The 26,519-nt window shown below is 37.2% G+C and overlaps 1 protein-coding gene across 1 annotated transcript in view; it reads left to right on the top strand.

Annotated features, from left to right (window-relative positions):
* GABRA3 (gamma-aminobutyric acid type A receptor alpha3 subunit) overlaps positions 1-26,519 on the top strand; it is a 288,587-nt gene that overhangs the window by 201,408 nt on the left and 60,660 nt on the right. The window contains exon 6 of the mRNA XM_025372543.1: positions 24,889-24,971. Within this exon, the coding sequence (XP_025228328.1) occupies positions 24,889-24,971 (83 nt within the window). The remainder of the gene's footprint in view (positions 1-24,888; positions 24,972-26,519) is intronic.

Here is a 26,519-nt window from a genome sequence, read left to right as displayed (position 1 = left end):
CTGAAAGGCACAGGTCATGCTCTTAATGACTCTACAGTTACAGAGACCTGTGCACAGATAGCTGCACAGGAATACAAAATTCCTGAAATGGAGGTGCAAAATGTGCTAGAATTGCAGGAGAAGTCACATCTAAAATGATATGGGGTTATCAAAAAAAGCTGCAAAAGGAGGTGATGCATAGTTTGTCCCTTGAATCTTGAAGGAAGTGTAGGTGAATATCAAACAAATGAGAGACAGGGCTGAGGTAGAGGAGGGTTTTCCAGGCAGAAGAAATAGTATGCACAAAGACATATATTCATGAATCGACATCATGCATCAGAAAATCCATGCTTCTTTGTGAGACCTGATAGGGGAAATAGAGAGTATTATGGGAGCATCTAGCAAGGACAGTGAAATGAGTCTGTGGGGAATAGCCACAATAAATTCCAGAGGAAATCACCTTCTGAATGATTTCTGAGACCTAAAAGATCTGTAGAAGTAAATTAAAAGACAGGGAGGAACTATTCCAGAGTTCGAGTATAGCATGTATAAAGGCTTGAAGAGTGAGAGGAGAAGGTAGTGATGATACATTGAAGGACTAAAAGTTCAGTGTGACTGGACCAGAGTACAGAGCAGGAAAGCAGTCTGAGGTGGAGGGAGGGGCTTATATGCTATGTTGGCATAAACATGATGAGGATCCATTAAAGAGTTTATTGCGGAGGAAGAAATCAAACAAATTTGCATTTAAGATAGATCACTCTGGGAGCAGTGTAGGAGGCAGATTAGAGGAAGGCAAGGCTGAAGATGAGGTGCCTAGCTAAGAAGCTTCCATAATACTCAAATGATAATCCTAATGACAACTATGTATTATATATACTATGTATATGTAGTATACTACGTGTTGAACACCTACAATTTGTTAGGTACTTTATGTAAAACATCTCTAATCTTCACAACACTTATTCTAGCTTCAGGTTACTGCTTTTCTCACTAAATTAGGTTTTGAGAAAGAATTGTGGACATACAGTATGTTCAAGAGGTAGCACTGATAGCAGTTGGTGCCTAATTGGAAGTGTGGGGTTCAGGATGTTGTATGGCTGGTTTCTATAAGCAAATAAGTTGCCTAGGATAATAGAAGTATTGGGGTATAATATAAATGATGACCCAATTGTTAACATTTCCATAGAATAAAGAGGAGTAATCAGATTTTGGAACATGGCAGTGATAAAGAAAGGGAGTAGGAAATATAGCCAAAAGCATACCTATTTGGAAGGATTTGTGCATGACAGATGAGGGATGATAATGAAAAAGTGATACAGAATATGTCTATCCTGTAGTTACAGGAAAGCATTATTGTTTTTACAGATTTATTTATGTTTTAATTGACATATAAAATTGTATTTACTGTGTACAACATGATGTTAAGTATATATACATTGCAGAATAATTAAATCTTGCTATTCGCAAATGCATTACCTCACATAGATATCCTTCTGTGAAGAGAACATTCTCAGCATTTTCCAATAATACAATGTATCGTCATTATTGTCAACTAGTCACCATGCTGTATAATAGATCATTTGAACTTATTACTCCTACCTAATTATAAATATGCATCCTTTGACCAACATAATATTTTTTAAAGTGAATGATATGACAAGAGAATTTGTGATAACACAAGTTGCTGAACCCCAAAATGAATAAAAGTTCAAACATGATAGAAGTATATTTCTTGCTTCTGAAAGTTCAAAGCAGGTGTTCCCCCTTGACAAGTGGCTCATTTCCAAGTGGTGCAACACATGGTTTTCAAGACCACTGTGCTTATTTGTATTAAGTCAACAGAAGATGAAAGAGCATGACAGATTGTATATGAGAGGTATTTATAGACTAGGCCTTGAGTGGCATACTCATTTCTACTGACATTACTTTAACTAGAATGAGGTCACATGGACATGGTGGGAAAAGAAACATTGCCAAGAAAACGAGAAAGTGGATTTAGTGAACAGTTGGCAAGTATTTGCTAATCCCCGTTTTTTTTTTTTTTTTAATTAAAATCCATGGGTGCACTCTGGAAGATAAATAGACAGAAATACTAGTTAGCAGACCCTTTCATAGTCCAGGGAAGACTGACAGAGGTACAACAAAAGGCAGTGAGAAGTGAGAGTGGAAGAAGGGCAAGTATGATGAGAAAGGTTTTCAATAGAACTTGAAGTCCAACTGAATATAGGGTATTGAGGAAAAAGGTGCATTGAGAATGTCCCTGACATATTCTCCCTGGATACTGAGTGAATTGTGATGTTATTAACAACAACAACCACCACAACAAAAAACTCATTATAGGAGAAGAAGGAGATATTTTGGAGAGAGGAGGGGATAGTTAGGAGTTTACATGTCTTGGGGATTTGCTATATGCCATATATTGTGCTAGTCGCTTCACATGTATTTGTTTCATTTAATCCTCACAGCCATGTTCATGTGTATATAGTACAGAAGCATAATATAGCATGGTTATTAAGAAGGTGGGTTCTGCAGTAAGACTGCTCCTGGTCCTTCCTCTGTAAAATGAGGCAAATAATAACAATGCCTGCCTCATAGGCCATTGCAGGAAGTAAATGAGATAAGGCATGTAAATTGCTTGGTATACTTCTTGCCATTCTGTGAAGTGTTTTTATTTTTATTGTTAATATCCCCATTTTTACAGTTAGTAAACTGAAGTTTCAATAGAGCAAACTCACACCACCAATACGTGGCAGAGCTGGTATAGAGACCCAAGTCATTCTGCTAGTGAAAACCTTTTTTCCCCTTTACATCACATCATTTCCTCTAATAAGGGAAGGTGTGGGCTATCAGTTTTAAATAACGAATCTGAGGTGGACATGACAAGCTGCAGTTGGAAATGCAGTTCTGGAACTCAGGAAAACTTTGACACAGTGAAATTTGTAAAACTGAATACATTGCACAAAATGTCAGCTATGGATTATGTTACACAGTAATGGTGTCCTACATTTAGCTCAAAAGAAATAGGCACTAGTTTCTCCATGTTTAATCACCAAGAGGAAAGTGGTGCTCTGAACCAATTAAGTGTGGGTTACTATCATATTAAGGCCATGAAATTTTTTATTGTATGACTGAGTCAGTTTTATGTGCTTTGAATATTCCAAAGACAAACTATTTGAAGGCTAAAGTCTGCATGTCAGGAACCCTCCTCCCACAAACTTCATCAGTAAAATTCTTCTCCTACTTATTTAGATGCAAATAGCTTGCACTTGCGTGTTCATTATAGCATCTGCCTCTGAAATGGCCAGGAACCAGGGAAAGCATTTGGGCCAGACTGTTAGTTGTATAGGATTTAATGTAATCAGATCAACCAAGCATTGATAGCTTGTTTCACACAGTCTTTTTTTGTAAAGGCTTTTGCTCTAGGGGATTCCACCTGTAATTCCTTATTCATTAAGCTAGCAACTGACTCACAGAGCCACACTTAGTGAATCTCACTCTAATGAACAGAAGTAAGAGCATAGAAGAGATGGAATGGTTCATTTTGGGCTCTGAGAAAGCTTACAATGAGGTGAGAAGGAAATAATAGTGTAAGTCTTCAGTCAATCCCAAATTACTCTGTGCACTCTTCATGCAAGGATATCAACTCCTGCCCTCCAAGAGCTCATATCTTAGGAGGAATGATGGGACACATCATTCACTGTACTATAAGGCATAATGGAAGTTTCACACAAAGCTGACAGTGAAGTGCTATGAGCTAAAAATTACAGGATTCACTGAAACCTGGGGACATGGGCCCAGATGTGTGGCAGGGCTTCACAGGGGAACTAACATTTGAGCTGGAAGGTGGAAAGGAAAAAAAGTATTCCTGAGAAGTTTCCTCACATTATTTCATTTTTGCCAGTTCCATGTGGAAATCATGGCCTTGAAATAACAAGGACTGCCTTTATTCTCCAAGCAAGAAACTGGTCTCCAGGCAAATTGAGTCTGTTTAAAAGTTCACTCTAACAGAGGGATTTACAGGTCAACATAAGTGTCCCTCTTGTTCCAAAGAACCCAGCTATTTTAGATGCTACCCCTAGACAGAGCAGAAACTCTGTTGTAGTAGAATAAACATCAGAGAAGGAATTAAGAGCCATGGTTGTGAATCCCAACTTTGGAACAGATCAGCAGTGTAACCATGGGCAAGACATTTTTCTTCTCTGGGTCTCAGTCTCTTCTTTTGGGACATGTTGCTGAAAATACCTGCTCTGCCTATCTCACAGAAATATTTATTAAATCAGGAAATAGCTGTCAACCATCTGCTGTGTGCCAATTACCATACCAGGGATGGGATTACAATGATGAAGAGACTACTCTCTCAAGTTGCTCATAGTCCTGTGCAGAAGACAGAGAGCTAAACAGACACTAATAATCTTATGTGGTAAGGTCTAAGACTGTTGTCCAAAGAGCTCTTAGATTGCTGTGAGCTGGAGGAAACCACAATACTTGTAGGGCACAGACAAAGCATAATGGAAGAGGGAATATTTGAGAAAAGACTTGGAGGAAATATGTTGTGCATATAAAAAGGAAAGGGTACTCCAGGCAGGAAAAAAAAATGTATGAAAAGACACAGATACATGAGAGTTTTGTTTTGTAAAATCGTAAGTTTTTACAGATGGCTGGAGAATGGGGGAGAGCGTGTCAGAAAATGAGGTTGGAGCTACATGTCTGAGATAATTGTTAAAACTCAGATGTGCTCCCTCTGAAGGCTAAATGGAGCAGTAAAGTGGTGGCCCTCCTTCCTGTGTCCTGAGCTTCTTGTCTATAACTTGAAGATTTAATGGGACACCTCAGGCAACTGGCATTCTTGTGACTAATGTGCTGCTTGGTTTGGGTGTTTGGTGATAGTATATTTCAAGTGACTCATGCTGTACTGATAATGGCTATTAATGATTTGTTATTCTTTCTTTTTCACCATAAATCCCAAATCCTGCCCTTTTCTCCATTATTATAGAAATAGCCAGCCTGGCACCTCAACTGCTCCTGAAGCAGTGTTATTTGTCCTTAGAGAGAACATTCCTAAGAGTTCAGAGTAGGCTGTTCCACTTCAAGAAGGCCTAATTGACAGATTGCTTTCAGTAGGGCTCATACTGAACTCCAGAGCCCCTCGTCTCCTACAAAGTTCAAACTGTTCCCTCCTGCATTATACTTAAAGACATTGATAGCCTCACTGAACAACCAGTGCATATATTCAATAAACTTTAGATTTTTAACCTTTAGGATTCTAGTTAGTGTGGGAAGCTTTTTTCTCTAACCTTATTTATAGTTTTCTTCTATTTTATGCCCTTATTTAAAAAATAATCCGTATTCTATGTGCAAAAATCTAAGAATGATTTGATATTTTTCTGTGGTTAATTTAGGTGACTCATTTTCATTCAATTAATTTTGCAGATTTTTAAATTCTTTATTTGAGATATAGCTTGCATATTTTAAAGTATACAAATGTTATTTGTATAGCTGCACAGTATTCTAGGTAAGGAATATGTGCTAGAGGTTGCTGCATTAGAAGGGTAAAGTAATGGAGAAGTAGCTTATGATAACCAGAACCTCACTTTCCTCAAGTGTCACTCTCCCTGGATCAAAGGCAAATGGGCACTGTCTTAATCCATTTGAACTGCTATAATAAAACACCTTAGACAGGGTGATTTATAAACAACAGAACTTATTTCTTACTGTTCTTGAGGTCAGGAAGTCCAAGATCAAGGCTCCAGTACATTCAGTATCTAAAGGCTACCTCTCTGCTTCAAATATGGCAACTTTTTGCTGTGTCCTCACATGGCAGAAGAGACTAACATTTTCCTTTAGGTCACTTTTACAGGACCAGTAATCCCATTCAAGAGGACAGAGCCCTCATGACCTAATCACTTCTCTAATGCCCCACCACTTAATACTATCACATTAGTGGTTATATTAAAATTTCAACATTGTAATTTCAGGGGGACACAAACATTCAGACCACAGCAGGCACTGAGGACATGGATGTAATAGTTTCTGAGTTGGACAATTTTCTCATTGGGTTAGTGTGTTGGATGGATTTCCATCTAAAAGCAAATGACTTACATGTGGTATTCAATCTAGTTCAGGAAACAAGACATATGCACCAGAAAAAATATCCTTAATATGCAAAGAACTGCATAATAAATGCAAAGTAAATACTGGCTTTTGTATCAATGGTATAATAAAATGTTAAAAATCAGCAAATCACATAGTAAGAATAATCTCTGATATGTTTGCTTGTTTTGAAAATGCACTTAGGTATTTCCAATAAAGATGAGACAAGGGCACCAAATAGCCAAGTCACTAATTTGTCTCAATTCCAAAGGTATAGAAAGAAATTATTTACCCTGTGACTTTTAGTCAATAGCAGGGATTTCAAACCCAATGGTTTACCCCTTGCTTCATTTCCCCTCCTTCCTTCAAGATTCTGATATATATACCTTCTGCCTGAGGTGTGTGGAGAGTCAGTGGAAAGACATGAACCCAGTCAGTATGCTGAATCTCAGTCATTAGACTTCTTGTCTTCCCTAGATACCATCACTCCCTTTGTAGTATCATCCAGTCTTAGGCCTTCAATTAGCATCGACAAGGTGTTAGCTAACAAGGCACAGATAACTGAAGTAACTTACACATAGCTACTACTACAAGCTGGGTTCATGGTGGACCTGAGTTTTAAATCTGGCAGTCTGGCTTTGGAATCCATGCTCTATTTTTAATAAATAAATAAAAATTATATGTATTTATGGTGTACAACAGAATGTCTTGATATATTTATACATTGGGGAATAGCTGAATTAAGATAATTTTCATATGCATTACCTCACATCTCAATTTTTGTGCTGAGAACATGTGAATTCTGCTCTCTTAGCGATTTTTAAGTATATAAAACACTGTTATTAACTATAGTCACCATGTTGCACAATAGATCTCTAGAATTTATTTTTCCCTTGTAACTGAAATTTTATATTCTTTGACCAACATCTCCCCAGTCCTCCCACTTCCTGGCCACCATTCTACTTTCTTTCTATGAGTTCAACTTGTATACACTCCACACATAAATGAGATTGTAGAGTATTTGTCTTTCTGTGTGTGGCTTATTTTGCTTAAGATAATGTTCTCCATGTTCATCCATGTTGTTGCAAATAGCAGGATTTCCTTTCCTTCTAAGGCTAAGTAGTATTTTATTGTGTATATATACCACATCTTTTTATCCATTTATCCACCAATGAATGTTTAAATTGATTCCATATCTTGGCTATTGTGAATAATGCTGAAATAAACATGAAAATGCAGATATCTCTTCAACATACTGATTTCATTTCCTTTGGATGCATGTACACACAGTAATGGGATTGGTGGGTTATACGGTATTTCTATTTTTAATTTTTGAGGAACCTCCATACTGTTTTTTTTTTTTTTAATAATGGCTGTATGAAAGAGTTCTCTTTTCTCCACATTCTCACCAACACCTATCTTTTATATTTTTGGTATAGCCATCCTAACAGGTGTGAGGTGATATCTGATTGTGGTTTTGATTTGAATTTTTCTATTTATTAATGAAGTTGAGCCTCTTTTCATACATCTATGACAAATATTTATTCAGATCCTTTGCCTATTTTAGAAATTGGACTATTTGTTTTCTTGCTATTGAGTTGAGTTCCTTATATATTTTGAATATTAACCCTTTATTTGATGTATAGTACACAATATTTTCTCCCATTCCACAGGTTATCTCTTCACTAGGTTAACTGTTTCCTTGGATGTGCAGAAGCTTTTTAGATTGATGTAATGCCATTTGGCTATTTTTGCTTTTGTTGTCTATGCTTTTGGGGTCATTTACAAAAAAGTCATTGCCCAGGCCAGTGCTGTTGAGCTTTCTCTCTCTGTTTTCTTCTACTAGTTTTATAGTTTCAACTCAAAATATTTTGAGTTGACTTTTGAGTATGGTGTAAATGGGGTCCAATTTCATTTTTTTTGTATGTGGATATCCTGTTTTCCCAACACCATTTATTGAAGAGACTGTTCTTTCCCCCATCATGTGTTCTTGGCATCTTTTATGAAAACCAATTGATTGTAAATGTGTGGAATTATTTCTGGGCTCTCTATTCTGTTCCATTGGTCTATGTGTTTGTTTTTATGTTAGTACCATGCTGTTTTGATTACTATAGAAATCAAATAGTGCAATGCTTTGTTCTTTTTGATTCGTTCTTTTTATTCGTTAAATTTTGCTTTCACGATTTGGGGACTTTTGTGGCTCCATACAAATTTTATGATTTATTTCTATTTCTGTGAATAATGTCACTGGATTTTTGATAAGGATTGCATTGAATCTGTAGCTCACTTTGGGTAGTATCAATATTTTAACAATATGAATTCTTTCAATCCATGAACAAAAGATGATTTTCAATTTATTTGTGTCTTCTTCAGTTTCTTTCATCAATGTTTAGTGTATAGATCGTTCATCTCTGAAAATGTTAAATTTATTCTTAAGCATATCTTTGTAGCTATAGTGAATTCGATTATTTTCTTGATTATTTTTTAAATAGTGTGTAGAAATGTTACTGAATTTTGCACGTTAATTTTGTATCCTGCAACTTTACTGAGTTCATTTATTAGTTCTGACAATTGTTTGTTGGGGTCTTTAGGATTTTCAATATATGTAATCATGTGATATGCAGACAGAGACAATTTAATGTCTTCCTTTCCTATTTAGATGTCTGTTTTTTCTTTCCCTTGTCTAATTGCTCCAGCTAGAAAACCCCAAAGACTGCACCAAAAGATTCCTAAATTTGATAAATGAATTCAGTACTTTCAGGATACAAACTCCACATTCAAAAATCAATAGCATTTCCATATACTAGTAATGATCAAGCTAAGAAACAAGTCAAGAATGCAAGCTCATTTACAATAGCTACAATAAAAGTATGTAGGAATACATTTAACCAAGGAGGTGAAAGATCTCTACAAAGAAAACTACAAAACACCAATGAAAGTAATTGTAAATGACACAAAGAAATGGGAAAACATCCCATGCTCATGCATTGGAAGAATCAAAATTGTTAAAATGACCACACTACTCAAAGCAATCTAGAGATTCAGTGCAATTCCTACCAAAATACCAATGTCATTTTTCACAGAATTAGAAAAAAAATCTTAAAATTAATATAGAACCACAGAAGAGGACAAAGAGCTGAAGCAATCCTAAACAAAAAGAACAAAGCTGGAGGCATCACATTACATGGTTTCAAATTATTCTACAAGGTTATAGTAACCCAAACAGCATGGTACTGGTATAGAAGTAGACAAATTGATCAATGGAAAAGATTAGAGAATCCAGAAATAAAGCCTCATACTTACAGCCAACCAATCTTTGAGAAAACCAACAGAAACATACACTGGAGAAAGGACACCCTATTCAATAAATGCTACTGGGAAATCTGGGTTGCAATATGCAGAAGAAGGAAAGTGGACCCCTATCTTTTACCATATACAAAAATTTACTCAAGATGGATTAAAGACTCAAATGTAAGATCTGAAACTATTAAAATACTAGAAGAAAATCTAGAAAAACTCTACTGATCATTGGCGTTGGCAAAGAATTTATGACTGAGATCTCAAAAGGAAATGCAATGAAAGCAAGAACAGAGAAATGGGACTTAATTAAATGAAAAACACTTTTGCACAGCAAAAGAAATAATCAACAAAGTGAATAGACGGGGGGAACCCAAGATGGCCGAATAAGAAGAGCTCCAGCCTCCAGCTCCCAGCGTGAGTGACACAAGAAGATGGGTGATTTCTGCATTTTCAACTGAGGTACTGGGTTCATCTCACAGGGGCGTGTTGGACAGTCGGTGCTGCTCAGAGAGTGCAGCCCAACCAGCGAGAGCTGAAGCAGGGCAAGGCATTGCCTCACCTGGGAAGCACAAGGGGGAAGGGAATTCCTTTTCCTAGCCGAGGGAAACTGAGAAACACAACACCTGGAAAATCGGGTAATTCCCACCCTAACACTGCACTTTACCAAGGGTCTTAGCAAATGGCACACCAGGAGATTATATCCCATACCTGGCCCAGAGGGTCCCATGCCCACGGAGCCTCCCTCATTGCCAGAACAGCAGTCTGAGATCTAATTGCAAGGTGGCAGCGAGGCTGGGGGAGGGGTGCCCGCCATTGCAGAGGCTTAAGTAGGTAAACAAAGCCGCCAGGAAGCTCGAATTGGGTGGAGCCCATCACAGCTCAAGGAGGCCTGCCTGCCTCTGTAGACTCCACCTCTGGGGACATGGCATAGCTAAACAAAAAGCAGCAGAAACCTCTGCAGAAGTAAATGTCCCTGTCTGACAGCTTTGAAGAGAGCAGTGGTTCTCCCAGCACAGAGGTTGAGATCTGAGAACGGACAGACTGCCTGCTCAAGTGGGTCCCTGACCCCTGAGTAACCTAACTGGGAGACATCCCCCACTAGGTGCAGACTGCCACCTCACCTCACGTGGCTGAGTACACCTCTGAGACGAAGCCTCCAGAGCAAGAATCAGACAGCAACATTTACTGTTCAGCAATATTCTATCTTCTGCAGCCTCTGCTGCTGATACCCAGGCAAACAGGGTCTGGAGTGGACCTCAAGCAAACTCCAACAGACCTGCAGCTGAGGATCCTGACTGTTAGAAGAAAAACTAGCAAACAGAAAGGACACCTACACCAAAACCTCATCAGTATGTCACAATCATCAAACACCAAAGGCAGATAAAACCACAAAGATGGGGAAAAAGCAGTGCAGAAAAGCTGGAAATTCAAAAAATCAGAGTGCATCTCTCCCTCCAAAGGAATGCAGCTCATCACCAGCAATGGAACAAAGCTGGATGGAGAATGACTTTGATGAGTTGAGAGAAGAAGTCTTCAGTTGATCAAACTTCTCAGAGCTAAAGGAAGAACTATGTAACCAGCGCAAAGAAACTAAAAACCTTGAAAAAAGAGTGGAAGAATGGATAACAAGAATAACCAATGCAGAGAAGTCCATGAACAAACTGATAGAGATGAAAACCATGACATGAGAAGTACGTGACAAATGCACAAGCTTCAGTAACTGACTTGATCAACTGGAAGAAGGAGTATCAATGATTGAAGATCAAATGAATGAAATGAAGTGAGAAGAGAAGTTTAGAGAAAACAGAGTAGAAAGAAATGAACAAAGCCTCTAAGAAATATGGGATTATGTGAAAAGACCAAATCTATGTCTGATTGGTGTGCCTGAAAGTGATGGGGAGAATGGAACCAAGTTGGAAAACACTCTGCAGGATATTATCCAGGAGAACTTCCCCAACCTAGCAAGGCAGGCCAACATTCAAATTCAGGAAATACAGAGAAAACCACAAAGATACTCCTCGAGAAGAGCAACTCCAAAACACATAATTGACAGATTCACCAAAGTTGAAATGAAGGAAAAAATGTTAAGGGCAGCCAGAGAGAAAGGTCAGATTACCAACAAATGGAAGCCTATCAGACAAACAACAGATCTTTCGACAGAAAGAGAGTGGGGGCCAATATTCAACATTCCTAAGGGAAATAATTTTCAACCCAGAATTTCATATCCAGCCAACCTAACTTTCATAAGTGAAGGAGAAATAAAATCCTTTACAGACAAGCAAATGTTTAGACATTTTGTCACCACCAGGCCTGCCCTACAAGAGCTCCTGAAGGAAGCAGTAAACATGGAAAGGAAAAACCAGTACCAGCCATTGCAAAAACATGCCAAAATGTAAAGACCATCGATGCTAGGAAGAAACTGCATCAAATAATGAGCAAAATAGCCAGCTAACATCATCATGACAGGTTCAAGTTCACACATAACAATATTAACCTTAAATGCAAATGGACTGAACGGTCCTGTTAAAAGACACAAACTGGCAAATTGGATAGAGTCAAGACCCATCAGTTTTGCTGTATTCAGGAGACCCATCTCACATGCAGAGGCACACATAGGCTCAAAATAAAGGGATGGAGGAAGGTCTACCAAGCAAATAGAAAACAAAAAAAGGCAGGGGTTGCAATCCTAGTCTCTGACAAAACAGACTTCAAACCATCAAAGATCAAAAGAGACAAAGAAGGCCATTACATAATGGTAAAGGGATCAATTCAACAAGAAGAGCTAACAATCCTAAATATATATGCACCCAATACAGGAGCACCGAGATTCATAAAGCAAGTCCTTAGAGACTTTCAAAGAGACTTAGACTCCCACACAATAATAATGGGAGATTTTAACACCCCACTGTCAACATTAGACAGATCAACGAGACAGAAAGTTAACAAGGATATCCAGGAATTGAACTCAACTCTGCACCAAACGGACCTAATAGACATCTACAGAACTCTCCACCCCAAATCAACAGAATATACATTCTTCTCAGCAGCACATCACACTTATTCCAAAATTGACCACATAGTTGGAAGTAAAGCACTCCTCAGCAAATGTAAAAGAACAGAAATTACAACAAACTGTCTCTCAGACCACAGTGCAATCAAATTAGAACTCAGGACTAAGAAACTCAATCAAAACCATTCAACTACATGGAAACTGAACAACCTGCTCCTGAATGACTACTGGGTACATAACGAAATGAAGGCAGAAAAAAAGATGTTCTTTGAAACCAATGAGAACAAAGATACAACATACCAGAATCTCTGGGACACATTTAAAGCAGTATGTAGAGGGAAATTTATAGCACTAAATGCCCACAAGAGAAAGCAGGAAAGATCTAAAATTGACACCTTAACATCACAATTAAAAGAACTAGAGAAGCAAGAGCAAACATATTCGAAAGTTAGCAGAAGGCAAGAAATATCTAAGATCAGAGCAGAACTGAAGGAGATGGAGACACAAAAAACCCTCCAAAAAATCAATGAATCCAGGAGCTGATTTTTTGAAAAGATCAACAAAATTGAAAGACCACTAGCAAGACTAATAAAGAAGAAAAGAGAGAAGAATCAAATGGTCAAAATAAAAAATGATAAAGGGGATATCACCACCGACCCCACAGAAATACAAACTACCGTCAGAGAATACTATAAACACCTCTACACAAATAAACTAGAAAATCTAGAAGAAATGGATAAATTCCTGGACACTTACACTCTCCCAAGACTAAACCAGGAAGAAGTTGAATCCCTGAATAGACCAATAGCAGGCTCTGAAATTCAGGCAATAATTAATAGCCTAACAACCAAAAAAAGTCCAGGACCAGATGGATTCACAGCCAAATCCTACCAGAGGTACAAGGAGGATTCTGAAACTATTCCAATCAATAGAAAAAGAGGGAATCCTCCCTAACTCATTTTATGAGGCCAACATCATCCTGATACCAAAGCCTGGCAGAGACACAACAAAAAAAGAGAATTTTAGACCAATATCCCTGATGAACATCGATGCAAAAATCCTCAATAAAATACTGGCAAACCGAATCCAGCAGCACATCAAAAAGCTTATCCACCATGATCAAGTGGGCTCCATCCCTGGGATGCAAGGCTGGTTCAACATTCGCAAATCAATAAACGTAATGCAGCATATAAACAGAACCAAAGACAAAGACCAAATGATTATCTCAATAGATGCAGAAATGGCCTTTCACAAAATTCAACAGCCCTTCATGCTAAAACTCTCAATAAATTCGGTATTGATGGAACGTATCTCAAAATCATAAGAGCTATTAATGACAAACCCACAGCTAATATCATACTGAATGGGCAAAACTGGAAGCATTCTCTTTGAAAACTGGCACAAGACAGGGATGCCCTCTTTCACCACTCCTATTCAACATAGTGTTGGAAGTTCTGGCTAGGGCAATCAGGCAAGAGAAAGAAATAAAGAGTATTCAGTTAGGAAAAGAAGAAGTCAAATTGTCCCTGTTTGCAGATGACATGATTGTATATTTAGAAAACCCCATTGTCTCAGCCCAAAATCTCCTTAAGCTGATAAGCAACTTCAGCAAAGTCTCAGGATACAAAATCAATGTGCAAAAATCACAAGCACTCTTATACACCAGTAATAGACAAACAGAGAGCCAAATCATGAATGAACTCTCATTCACAATAGCTTCAAAGAGAATAAAATACCTAGGAATCCAACTTACAAGAGATGTAAAGGACCTCTTCAAGGAGAACTACAAACCACTGCTCAACGAAATAAAGGAGGACACAAACAAATGGAAAAACATACCATGCTCATGGATAGGAAGAATCAATATCATGAAAATGGCCATACTGCCCAAGGTAATTTATAGATTCAATGCCATCCCCATTAAACTACCAATGACTTTCTTCACAGAATTGGAAAAAACTGTTTCAAAGTTCATATGGAACCAAAAAAGAGCCCTCATCGCCAAGACAATCCTAAGCCAAAAGAACAAAGCTGGAGGCATCACACTACCTGACTTCAAACTGTACTACAAGGCTACAGTAACCAAAACAGCATGGTACTGGTACCAAAACAGAGATAGAGACCAATGGAAGAGAACAGAGCCCTCAGAAATAATACCACACATCTACAGCCATCTGATCTTTGACAAACCTCAGAAAAACAAGAAATGGGGAAAGGATTCCCTATTTAATATATGGTGCTGGGAAAACTGGCTAGCCATAAGTAGAAAGCTGAAAGTGGATCCTTTCCTTACCCCTTATATGAAAATTAATTCAAGATGGATTAGAGACTTAAATGTTAGACCTAAAACTATAAAAACCCTAGGAAAAAACCTAGACAATACCATTCAGGACATAGGCATGGGTAAGGACCTCATGTCTAAAACACCAAAAGCAACACCAACAAAAGCCAAAATTGACAAATGGGATCTCATTAAACTAAAGAGCTTCTGCACAGCAAAAGAAACTACCATCAGAGTGAGCAGGCAACCTACAGAATGGGAGAAAAGTTTTGCAATCTACTCATCTGACAAAGGGCTAATATCCAGAACCTACAAAGAACTCAAACAAACTTACAAGAAAAAAACAACCCCATCAAAAAGTGGGCAAAGGATATGAACAGACACTTCTCAAAAGAAGACATTCATACAGCCAATAGACACATGAAAAAATGCTTATCATCACTCGCCCTCAGAGAAATGCAAATCAAAACCACAATGAGATACCATCTCATACCAGTTAGAATGGCAATCATTAAAAAGTCAGGAAACAACAGGTGCTGGAGAGGATGTGGAGAAATAGGAACACTTTTACACTGTTGGTGGGACTGTAAACTAGTTCAACCATTGTGGAAAACAGTATGGCGATTCCTCAAGGATCTGGAATTAGAAATACCATTTGAACCAGCCATCCCATTACTGGAGATATACCCAAAGGATTATAAGTTATGCTGCTATAAAGACACATGCACATGTATGTTTATTGTGGCACTATTCACAATAGCAAAGACTTGGAATCAACCCAAATGTCCATCAGTGACAGACTGGATGAAGAAAATGTGGCACATATACACCATGGAATACTATGCAGCCATAAAAAAGGATGAGTTCGTGTCCTTTGTAGGGACATGGATGCAGCTGGAAACCATCATTCTCAGCAAACTATCGCAAGAACAGAAAACCAAACATCGCATGTTCTCACTCATAGCTGGGAATTGAACAATGAGATCACTTGGACACAGGAAGGGAAACATAACACACCGCGGCCTATTGTGGGGAGGGGGGAGGGCGGAGGGATAGCATTAGGAGATATACCTAATATAAATGACAAGTTAATGGGTGCAGCACACCAACATGGCACATGTATACATATGTAACAAACCTGCACGTTGTGCACATGTACCCTAGAACTTAAAGTATAATTAAAAAAAAGAAAAAAAAAGTGAATAGACAACCTGCAGAATGGGAGAACATATATGCAAACTCTGCATCCAACAAATAAATGATATCCGGAATCTATAAGGAGCTTAAACAAATCAACAAAGAAAAGAAAAATAACCCCATTAAAAACGTGGGTAAAGGACAAGAACTGACATTTTTCAAAAGAAGTCATATGAATGGCCAATAAACATATCACAAAATGCCCAACATCACTAATTATCAGTGAAATGCAAATTAAAACCACAATGAGATACCATTTTCCACCAGTCAGAATGGCTGTTATTAAAATGCAAAAACAAACAAACAAAAAACAGATATTGACAAGGATGCAGATAAAAGAGAATGCTTACACACAGTTGAAAATGTGAATTTGCATAACCTCTATGGAAAACAATATGGAGATTTCTCAAAGAACTAAAAATAGTAGCTATATTTTTTCCAGTAATCTCACTACCGGGTATCTACACAAACCAAAAGAAATCATTATATCTAAAAGATATTTGTACTCAGATGTTTATGGCAGCACTGTTCACAATTGCAAATATATGGAACCATCCTACGTGTCTATCAACGGATGATTGGATAAAGAAAATGATATATAATTAGCCGGGCGTGGTGGCGGCGCCTGTAGTCCCAGCTACTTGGGAGGCTGAGGCAGGAGAATGGCGGGAACCCGGGAGGCGGAGCTTGCAGTGAGCCGAGATCGCGCCACTGCACTCCAGCCTGGGCGACAGAGCGAGACTCCGCCTCAAAAAAAAAAAAAAAAAAGAAAATGATATATAATATATCATTGTATATAATATATAATATATATTATATATAATACAATGTATATTATACATTATATAATACACACAATTTTATGTACATATATACACACACACAATGGAACACTATTTATTAATAAAATAATGAAATTATCTGCTTTTCACCCACATGGATGCAATTGGAGGCCATTACCTTACGTGAAACAGCCAAGAAACAGGAAGTCAAATACTGCATGTTATCATTTATAAGTGGGAACTAAATAATGTATACACATGGACATACAGAGTGGAATAATAGATATTGGAGACTTTAAAGGGCAAGAGAGTAGGAAGGGGTGAGGGAAGGGAAATTACCTAAATGGCATAATATGTATTATTCGGGTGATAGTTACACTAAAAGCCCTAATTTCACCACTATGTTATATATCTGTATAACAAAATGGCACTTGTACCCCCTAAATCTACAAATAAATAAATAAATGGCTAAGGTAAGCATGCTTTCTAAAAAGAAAAAGATAAAAGAATCCATGCTCTTAAACACTGTGCTATAAGGCTGCTATTGATTTGTTTAAAATAAGAACTTTTTGAAGTATAGTTTACCTATTATAAAATTTGTTTTACATGTACAAATCAATGATTTTTAGTAGATTTATAGAATTGTGCAACTATAACCAAAATTCAAGTTTAGAACATATTATCACTTCCAAAAATCTCTCTACAAATTTGTAGTAACATTCCGTTCTCACCCCAACACCAGTCGACCACTAATCTACTTTCTGTCTCTATACATTTGTCTTTCTTGGACATGTCATGTGAATGGAGTCATACAATGTGTGACATTTTGTGTCTGGCTATTTTCACTTAGCATAACACATTTGAGATTCATCCATGCCATTGTGTGTATTCCTTTTTTATTGATGATTAACATTCCATTGTATGGATATATACCACATCTTGTTCATCCATTCACAATAATAGACATTGGGGTCATTGGGGTTGTTTCCACCTTTTACCTGTTGTGAATAAAGCTGCTATAAATAGGTCTTTCTTTGGACACATGTTTTCATTTATCTTTGTTAGTGAATAATTAGAGTAATTAAAGTAAGAATTAGAGTAAAACCACAGGGTCTTATGGTAAGCTTATGTTAAACTCTTTAAGAAACTGCCAAAATATTGTCCAGTTTGATTTCCACCATAATTTATGATCTTGTGTTTTTTTTCCAAATCCTTGTCAACATTTGAAATTGTTGATCTTTTTTATTTTAGCCATTTTAGTGTGCATGTCGTAGTATCTCATTGTAGTTTTAATTTGCATTTCTTTAATGACTAATAATGTTGAACATATTTCCATGTGCTTATTAGCCAACAGAATATATTATTTGCATATATATACTTCTCATTTTCACATTAGGTTGTTTTTCTTCTCATTATTGAATTGTAAGGGTTATTTATGTATTTTTAATGCAAGTTCTTTATCAGATGTATGTTTCACAAATATATTCACTTTCTTTGTGCCTTGTCTCTTCATTTCTTAAAAGTATCTTTTTACAAGCAAAAGTTTTGAATTTTTTTTTTTTTTTTTTTTTTTTTTTTGAGACAGAGTCTTGCTCTGTCGCCCAGGCTGGAGTGCAGTGGCGCGATCTCGGCTCACTGCAAGCTCCGCCTCCCGGGTTCACGCCATTCTCCTGCCTCAGCCTCCCGAGTAGCTGGGACTACAGGCGCCCACAACCGCGCCCGGCTAATTTTTTGTATTTTTAGTAGAGACGGGGTTTCACCGTGGTCTCGATCTCCTGACCTTGTGATCCGCCCGCCTCGGCCTCCCAAAGTGCTGGGATTACAGGCGTGAGCCACCGCGCCCGGCCTGAATTTTTATGAAGTCCAATTTATTATATTTTTTCTTGTATGCATCATGATTTTGGTGTCATACCTAAGAAGTCTTTGTGTAACTCAAGGTAACAAAGATTTTCTCCTATGTTCCCCTTTAGAAATTTTAGCTCTTAAATTTCGGTTTATGATCCATTGTTAGTTGATTTTTGCTTATGGTGTGAGGTAACAGTCTAAGTTCATATCTTGCACTTGTATATTAAATTCTCCTAGAAAAATTTACTGAAAAAGCTATTTCTTTCTCAACTGAATTGCTTGGCATCTTGGTCAAAAATCAATTGACTATAAATATCAAAGTTTATTTCTGGATTTTCTATTTTTTCCATTAGTCTATATTACAATATTTAGGCCAAAACTGCACCATATTGATTACTGTAGCTTTAAAATTGGAAAGTGTAAGTACTCATTTTTTTTTTTTTTTGAAAGATGCTTTGGCTATTCTAGATCCTTTGTATTCTCATATAAATTTTAGGATCAACTTGCCATTTTCACAAAAAGAAAATCTGGGATTTTCAAAGGGCATGTGTTGAATATATAGAGCAATTTGGAGAGAATTGCCACCTTAATGCTATTAGGACTTCTAAATCTGTGAACATGGAATGTCTGAACATGTCACCTTCAAATAGACACTTTTGATTTTTGCTTTCCAATCATTCTCTTACATTCTTTTGCTTGCCTAATTATTTAGACAGCTTTATTGAAATATGATTCACATGTCATACAATTTATCCTCTTGAAGTGTACAATTAAATGATTTTTAATATATTCACAGTTGTGCAACCATCACCAAGATCTAATTTCAGAACATTTTAGTCACATCAAAGAAGAAACTCCATACCATTAGCAGTCATTCCCCATTTCTTTTCTTCTTTGACTGGCTAAATTCTTGAATAAGAAGTTGAATAAGGAAGAAAAAACATCCTTGCTTGATCTTAGGGGAAGTATCTTAGTCTTTCACTATTAACCATGATGCTAGATAAGGGTTTTTAGTAAGTGCCATTTATCAATTGAGGAAGTTGCCTTCTATTCCTAGATTTTTGAGAGATTTTAATCATAAAGTGGTTTTAGACTTCATCTTCCTGGTTTCGTTTTTGACCTCCTTCAACTTTTTCTCTATAAAATTGCCGTAATTTTAAAATGTTAGTTTGATCAAGTTACCCTCTGCTTAAAATCCCACAGTGCCTCTATATTACACTCATAGTGAAAGCAAAAATATCCAGGAGCTCTTATACTATCTAGTTCATGCCCCATAATTTCCTCTTTGAACTCATTTCTATTACTCTTCCCCTTGATCTCTACAACACAACCACAGTAGGCTAGTTGCTATTTCTTGAGCACACTGGGCACACTTCTACCTCAGGGCCTTTGCACTGCTACCCCTTCTAACTTGAATGCTCTTTCCCCAGGTTTCTACAAGGTTCATTCTCTCATCTGCTTCAGATTGTTGCTCAAATGTCACCTACTCAGTGAGGCACCTGCTAAACACCCTATTAAAAATTGAAACCCCTTCCAAATACTTGTTACCCATATATTTTAATTTTTATTCCTGGGGTATATCACATTTCAATAAACTATATAATTTGCTTACTTATCTTGTTTATTTTCTGTCTTTCTCTACTGAGATGTAAATTCTAAGTGGACAACAATCTTGGTATTTTATCCCCTTATCTGTGGTTTAATTTTCTATGATTTCGGTTACCCACTATCATCCACCATCTGAAAATATTAAATGGAAAATTCTAGTATTAAACAATGCATAAGTTTTAAGTTGCATGCCATTCTGAGTAGTGTGATAAAATCTCGGCTATCCTGCTCTGCCCCACCTGAGATGTGAATCCTCCCTTTGTTCAGTAGATGCTACCTGCTCATTAGTCACTTAGTAGCTGTCTTAGTTATCAAATCGACTGTGTCATTGTCATACTGCTTGTGTTCAAGGGACCCTTATTTTACTAATTAATGATCCCAAAGTGCAAGAGTATTGTGCCTAACTTATAAATAAATTAAACTTTATCATATGTATGTATATATAAGCAAAAATATAGTATATAGAGAGTTCAATACTATCTGTGGTTTTGGGCATCCACTGGGGATCTTTTGTTGACTACACCAGTGAATCAGGAAACTTTTAGTCAGCTCCCAGACTATGTTGAGTGATTTGGGGCAAGACATGTTCCTTCTGCTTTCTCATACATAAATATATAAGGGGATAAAACTAGATGCTTTCTATAAGGCTCTTGTAGCTCTGAAATTCTAGGAAGTAAACTATATGCCCATTGAAGTGAATAAATTGAGATATGATGCTATTAATGAATCATATTAAGACATGATTTTGCCTAGAACCCTAGCAATACTTAAACCTTATCTTGCCCAGCCTACACCTCCTCTCTGCAGACTCCAAGAGAAATGTGTGACTTTAGGAAAGAAAAGTCATTCAGTAAATCATTCATTGAGTTGATATTCTTTGAATACCTACAATGTGCTAGATACTTAACTAGGATGTTGGCACACATTAAAGAAAAAATAAGATTAAAAATCCATAACCTTATAGAAAGGAAGGAAAGAAAATAGATGATAAATAGAAAACATAAATTAGAAGGTGCATTGTATTTTAGGGGTTATGAAAAAAGAAAGCATGATGAGGTTTACTACCTATAGGGAAGGTAGTAAACTCAGTGGAGATCAGAGTAAGCCCCATTTAGAAAATGCTAATTAAGCAAAACTTGAAAGAAATGCAGAAATCAATTATCCAGGTATTCAAAAGAAGAACATCCTAGGCAGAGAGCATAGTGAGTGGAAAGGCCATGATGTAAGAGAGACAGGCATGTTGACAGAGCTGAAGCAGAGTGAAGGGGAGGGTGGAAGACAAGATTATATCAGACACTGTAAGCTTTGATAAGGACTTTGGTTTTTACTCTGTAATAGGTCGGCAAACACTGGAAGGCTGTTATATAGAACATACTCTAAGAGGGAAGGGGAAAAGCAGAGACAACCTAGGAGGCTGTTGCAACAATGTAACTTTAACTTAGTGTGATGGGATAAAAAGCAACTGTTTTGCAGCAAAGGTGGAGGGGGGAGGTGAAAAGAGAGTCAGGATTGGCAAAGCATGGTAAAATGAGGGTAACAACTGAAGTATGTATGTGGGGGAGAAGGGTGCAGGTGAAGGACTAAAAATGTCGTCAGATCTTCATTTGTATCCTCGTCTCCCAAAGAAGGGGCTTCCTGGATTGCCTCTTACTTTGTATCTGGTCTTCGCATAAAAAGCAAAGCAGGCCAACCCCTGTATTACGACTATAGTTCTGTGATCTGAATGCCACATTTTCAGGGGATTCTGACCTTTTTTGAAAAGCTCACTGAAAACTGCTAGCAAAAATACAACCAGATTTAGTAGAGCTTCACAAACGAATCCATGAAGAGGGAGAAAGGTTGGAAAAGGAGAGAGGACATGAAATTTTTACAGGGCTTGTTTATTTTGCTGATCTGAAGTCAGAGGCAACCATGTCACTTAAAGGCTCTGATTCTGCCCCAGCTTTCTCTTTGAAATTATTTTCTATATATAGTAAAGATAATAATGATGATAGTGATAGTCCTCTGGAGTAGATAAAGCCTTTGATTTCTTTTTTTCTAATTTGTGCCTCCCACCACCCTATAAATCCCTGATATTGTTAAATGGATAAATGTTGAATGGATAGATGGGTTATGTAGGGGAAGAGGATATTGTCTCTATTCCTTTTTAAAAGTGAGGGAACTAAAGTTGCCTTGGATATTTACAAAATTTCCGATGTGTCTTGGACAAAAGCTGAACTCTGAAGGTAGCTTGCAATACTCCACCAGTCTGACCTTATTCTTAAGGCACAAAAGGGGTTTCATGACTCAAAGAACCAGACACAAGAGAAATGTATTTCACTGAAAAACATGCTCCTTGTGTTGGATACTGAAAAGATTCCATGAGAGTTTAATAAAGAAAATTGTGTTCCTTTTCTCCACTTATATTATTATTTCCAAGATACTGCTTCTTATGAGTAATGCCAAGGGGAAATTACTTTATGTCTAGCCAGCAGTTCTGGGGACGTGGAGAATAAGACCACAACAAATAGACTATCAAAGCAGGATGCAAAGGCAGTGATTTCTGATTAGGGGCAAAACTGATTTAAAACTTTTCTATCTTTATTCCCATCCACTTCTTCCTCAAGCCACCTAACTAAGCACAGAGGAGAGAGAAAAAGCAAATGTTTGTAGGTGCAAGGTACTTCACAAACCAAATTATGTTATGCTCTTTTCATTGATTCTTAAACATGTCAACGCTGTCTGACCTTCTTACCCTCCTTATCTCCCTTCCCATAGCTACGATGTTCAATATCCCTTCAAGTTTTTTCTGCAATAGAAAGCATTCTGACTGTATTCGGGCTAATGTACTCAACTCCTGCCCTGTGTCAATGGTTAACTGCATATGTGAGGGTTAGCTTTCTCTTCCTATAGCAGTGGTCACTATGAGGGCAACAACTGTGGCTCGTGCCTCTGGTTCTTCCTTCTTTTCTTAGTATCTTCCCATGACTACCTTATACATAGAACATACTTGCTCAAAGATAACCAAAGATAACTAGAGCATCTCTCGTATGACTTAAAGATTACTGAGGACCTGAGGAGACCGTTACCCTCAGATGAATGGAAAATTGTTAGTGTAGAAAGAACACCAGATTGCACTGCAGCTCACCAGGTTGTGTGACTTGAGAAACTCACTTTAACACCATGAATTCTTATTTATGAAATAAAGATGATAATAATGTCTGCAATATGTCCCTCACAGGGTCACTATGGGGAGCAAATGAAGTAAATAGAATACTTAGTTCCAGGCAACCAGGGTCCCTACATCACAAATGTTATGGTAGGCCTGAGTGGAATTACTGATGGGAATGTTCTTTAGAAGTTGTAACATGCTGTGAGCATCTCATAGGTTATTATCAATGATCATCATAATGATAACAATTATACATTGAACGTTCTATGCCTTCATAGACACATGGATATCTGTAATTTGACAAGAAATATCTCCTGGTATCTCACTCTCATTAACCAAAGAAAAATCATGTTAAGCAGCAATAGCCTGTGGATATCTTGTTAAGATCTTGCTTCCTAACACTGTTACAGTAGCACTGTGATGTGAAGAGTGAGAAATGGAGACCCCACACATGGGATCCCTTTCAGGCACTTCTTTACTTGTTGCCTCAACAAAACACTTCCCTACAGGCTTCTTTGGTAATTGCATAGAAGTGAGGCGTATTCTTTTCAGTCTCATATATTGATGTTTTATTAGGCAAGATTTCTGGTCCTAAGGAGTACTTGGGCCCTGAAAATTATCAGCAGGAGTACCTATCTAAGGGAAGAAGCCATTGGGGGAATGGGTGACATTATAATTGATAATCAGTTTCTCAACTTATTAGAATTCCAAAAGCATGGTGGGGGTTGAGTCCAATATAACCAGTAAGTATAAAGGCTAGTTAGAAGTAGCTCATGAGAGCTAGCTTCCAAGCAACTCTAAATTTTTGCTGCGTGAGCCCCATTTCTACATAGGAGGCTACTATCTAGCCCAAGGAAAGTTAAGTCTTGAAAAAAAATTTAAAAATCAGAAGGGAAAACCTTGAAATAGACTATTCAGGGAGACTATTGCAGGGGAGTGAGTATGTAAACATGTCATATACCATTCAGATTGCCACCGAGCAATCCTTCCAGCATCTTTTCCAAATGTTGCCTCTGTTAACAGAGTATGAGCTCTTTAGACTTGACCTCTGAGGTTTCTGATGTCCTCCATCACCTTTGTATTTTTTCCTGGAGTGGTCAGTTTTCGTGTGTGTGTGTGTGCGTGTGTGTGTGGTGTATGTGTGTGTGTGTGTTCCTGTGAGCAGCAGAATTATCTTTTTCGTCTGTTAATGATCAGGGTAAAGATATTCTTTCTACATACCTCTTCTCTTCAGTGCAATCTTTAAATTGGTTAACTCACAGAATAGCCTGCTGAGAAGAAATATTTCAGAAATAATTAAACTGCGATCAGGAGTGAATGAGTCAGAACCTGGTGTTTCCAGGCTTCTTGGGGGGTGTCTAAGGAAATACAGTTAGGGTAGAAAAGATATATCTGTTTTTCAAAGGTGACAGGATGGGATTCAGATATGATCCAAAAATATGAATACTTAATGCCTCTTTGAGAGGCTATCTAGTTCATTTTATCCATCCTTTGTGTTCATAAAGACTTGAATCTCAGTGAACCTAAACAAACAAAAATCTCGTTATTCTTAGGAACACTCCATTGCTGCTGAGTGAGAATACAACCCTGTGTTTAATAACATTTATTTTAGCTTAATTTCATTTTCTGTTTGCCCTTCTTTTAGGTTAACAATTCATGCCGAGTGTCCCATGCATTTGGAAGATTTTCCCATGGATGTACATGCCTGCCCACTGAAGTTTGGAAGCTGTATGTATTTTCTCTCTCTCTCTCTCTCTTTTGTTTTTTTTTTTTTTGCCTGATCTTCCAAAAGAAACGTAAAATAGTCTATTCTGTCCGCTACAAGTTCCTAAAGCTGAGGCTTTTAATCCGGGCTGATATTGGGGTGGGTCAGAGAGTGGGGTTGAGTAGTACTAAGTAATCGGGAGGAGGAGACTAAGCCTTTAACAAGAGTTTTCTTTCTAAGAAGCAAACTTTATTTTACCGTTTCAGACTAATTTCTCTGCCATTAGATTGAAACATTAATGTCTGTTTCCTAAATTGCCCAAAGGAGAGAGCAAGACGGAAGTGATATAAAATATAGTCACAGCTACCTAAGGACAAGATATGTCAAACAGAATGTGGTTATATTTTCTGAAGTGCATATTCTACCTGCATCTTCATATACTTCTATCCAATTCTTAACAGTGTATGATAGGCAGGAAGAGACTCTGAAGATTTGCTCACTTTTGAAAGTATTACCTTTTCCAGTAGCTGTAAATTTTACAGAGAAAGTAGTAAATATATAGTCCATTTTCAAATGAATTAGAAAAATCAACATTGCATAGAATTTGAGTGAGTTTTTGAACCTAAAAATTTCAGAGTGAGTTTCATATACAGAGTCATCAGAGTAATATATCAAAATCTGTGTTGATCACGTCAAAATTAAATTTAGCTGTGTTTTGAAACAGAAAGTGCATTTGAAAAGACCCAAATAATTAAGTTCAACATGTTTGCTCAATCATTAGTTTTTCAAATCTTTATAGACTATCTTCTGTGTGCTAGGTTATTCTAGGAGCTTGGAATGCATCCACGAATAAAACAAAACCCTTGCCCTTGTGGAGCTTATATTATATAGAGAAGAGTGATAGTGAAAGATAAAATAATGGATTAAAGGGTAAAGCATAAAGCATGTTTTAATGTGAGAAGCAACATGGGAAAACATAAAAGTACTGCAGAATTAGGGGAAACATTCATTCCTAGGTGGAGGATTTGTGTTACCATGAAATTGAAAATACGGTGATTAGTGTCACCCTAATTTTTTAAAAGTAACATTCAAGCAGAAATATTAAGAAAATAGAAAGCTTATCAATGCATAGGTATATATGTATATATGTGTATATATGTATATATATGTACATATATATGTGTATCTATATGTACATATATATGTGTATCTATATGTGTGTGTGTATATATATGTATATATAGTGCTCTGAGTAGAAGGAACAACCAGGAAAAATACCTTATGTCAGAAAAGTGGATGACTTGTTCAGCCAGTGTGGCTGGCCAAAGTCAGGAAGGGGAGAGCAGGAAAAGAGGATGAGACCAAAGTGGTGGGCAGGTAATCTGAAGTCTTATAGGCCATTAAAGGGCTTTGAATTATATTCTAAGGAAAAATGAAGAACAATTAGAATATTTTAGACAAAAGAATGGCATTATCTGACTTATGTCTTAAAATAATTACTAGGAATTTTTTTTTTTTCTTTTTTTGAGACGGAGTCTTGCTCTATCGCCCAGGCTGGAGTGCAGTGGCCA

This window comes from Theropithecus gelada, chromosome X (genome assembly GCF_003255815.1).
Source record: "Theropithecus gelada isolate Dixy chromosome X, Tgel_1.0, whole genome shotgun sequence".
NCBI lineage: Eukaryota > Metazoa > Chordata > Mammalia > Primates > Cercopithecidae > Theropithecus > Theropithecus gelada.
The sequence above is the reverse complement of the archived record's forward strand: the minus strand, read 5'-3'. Positions and strand labels throughout refer to the sequence as shown.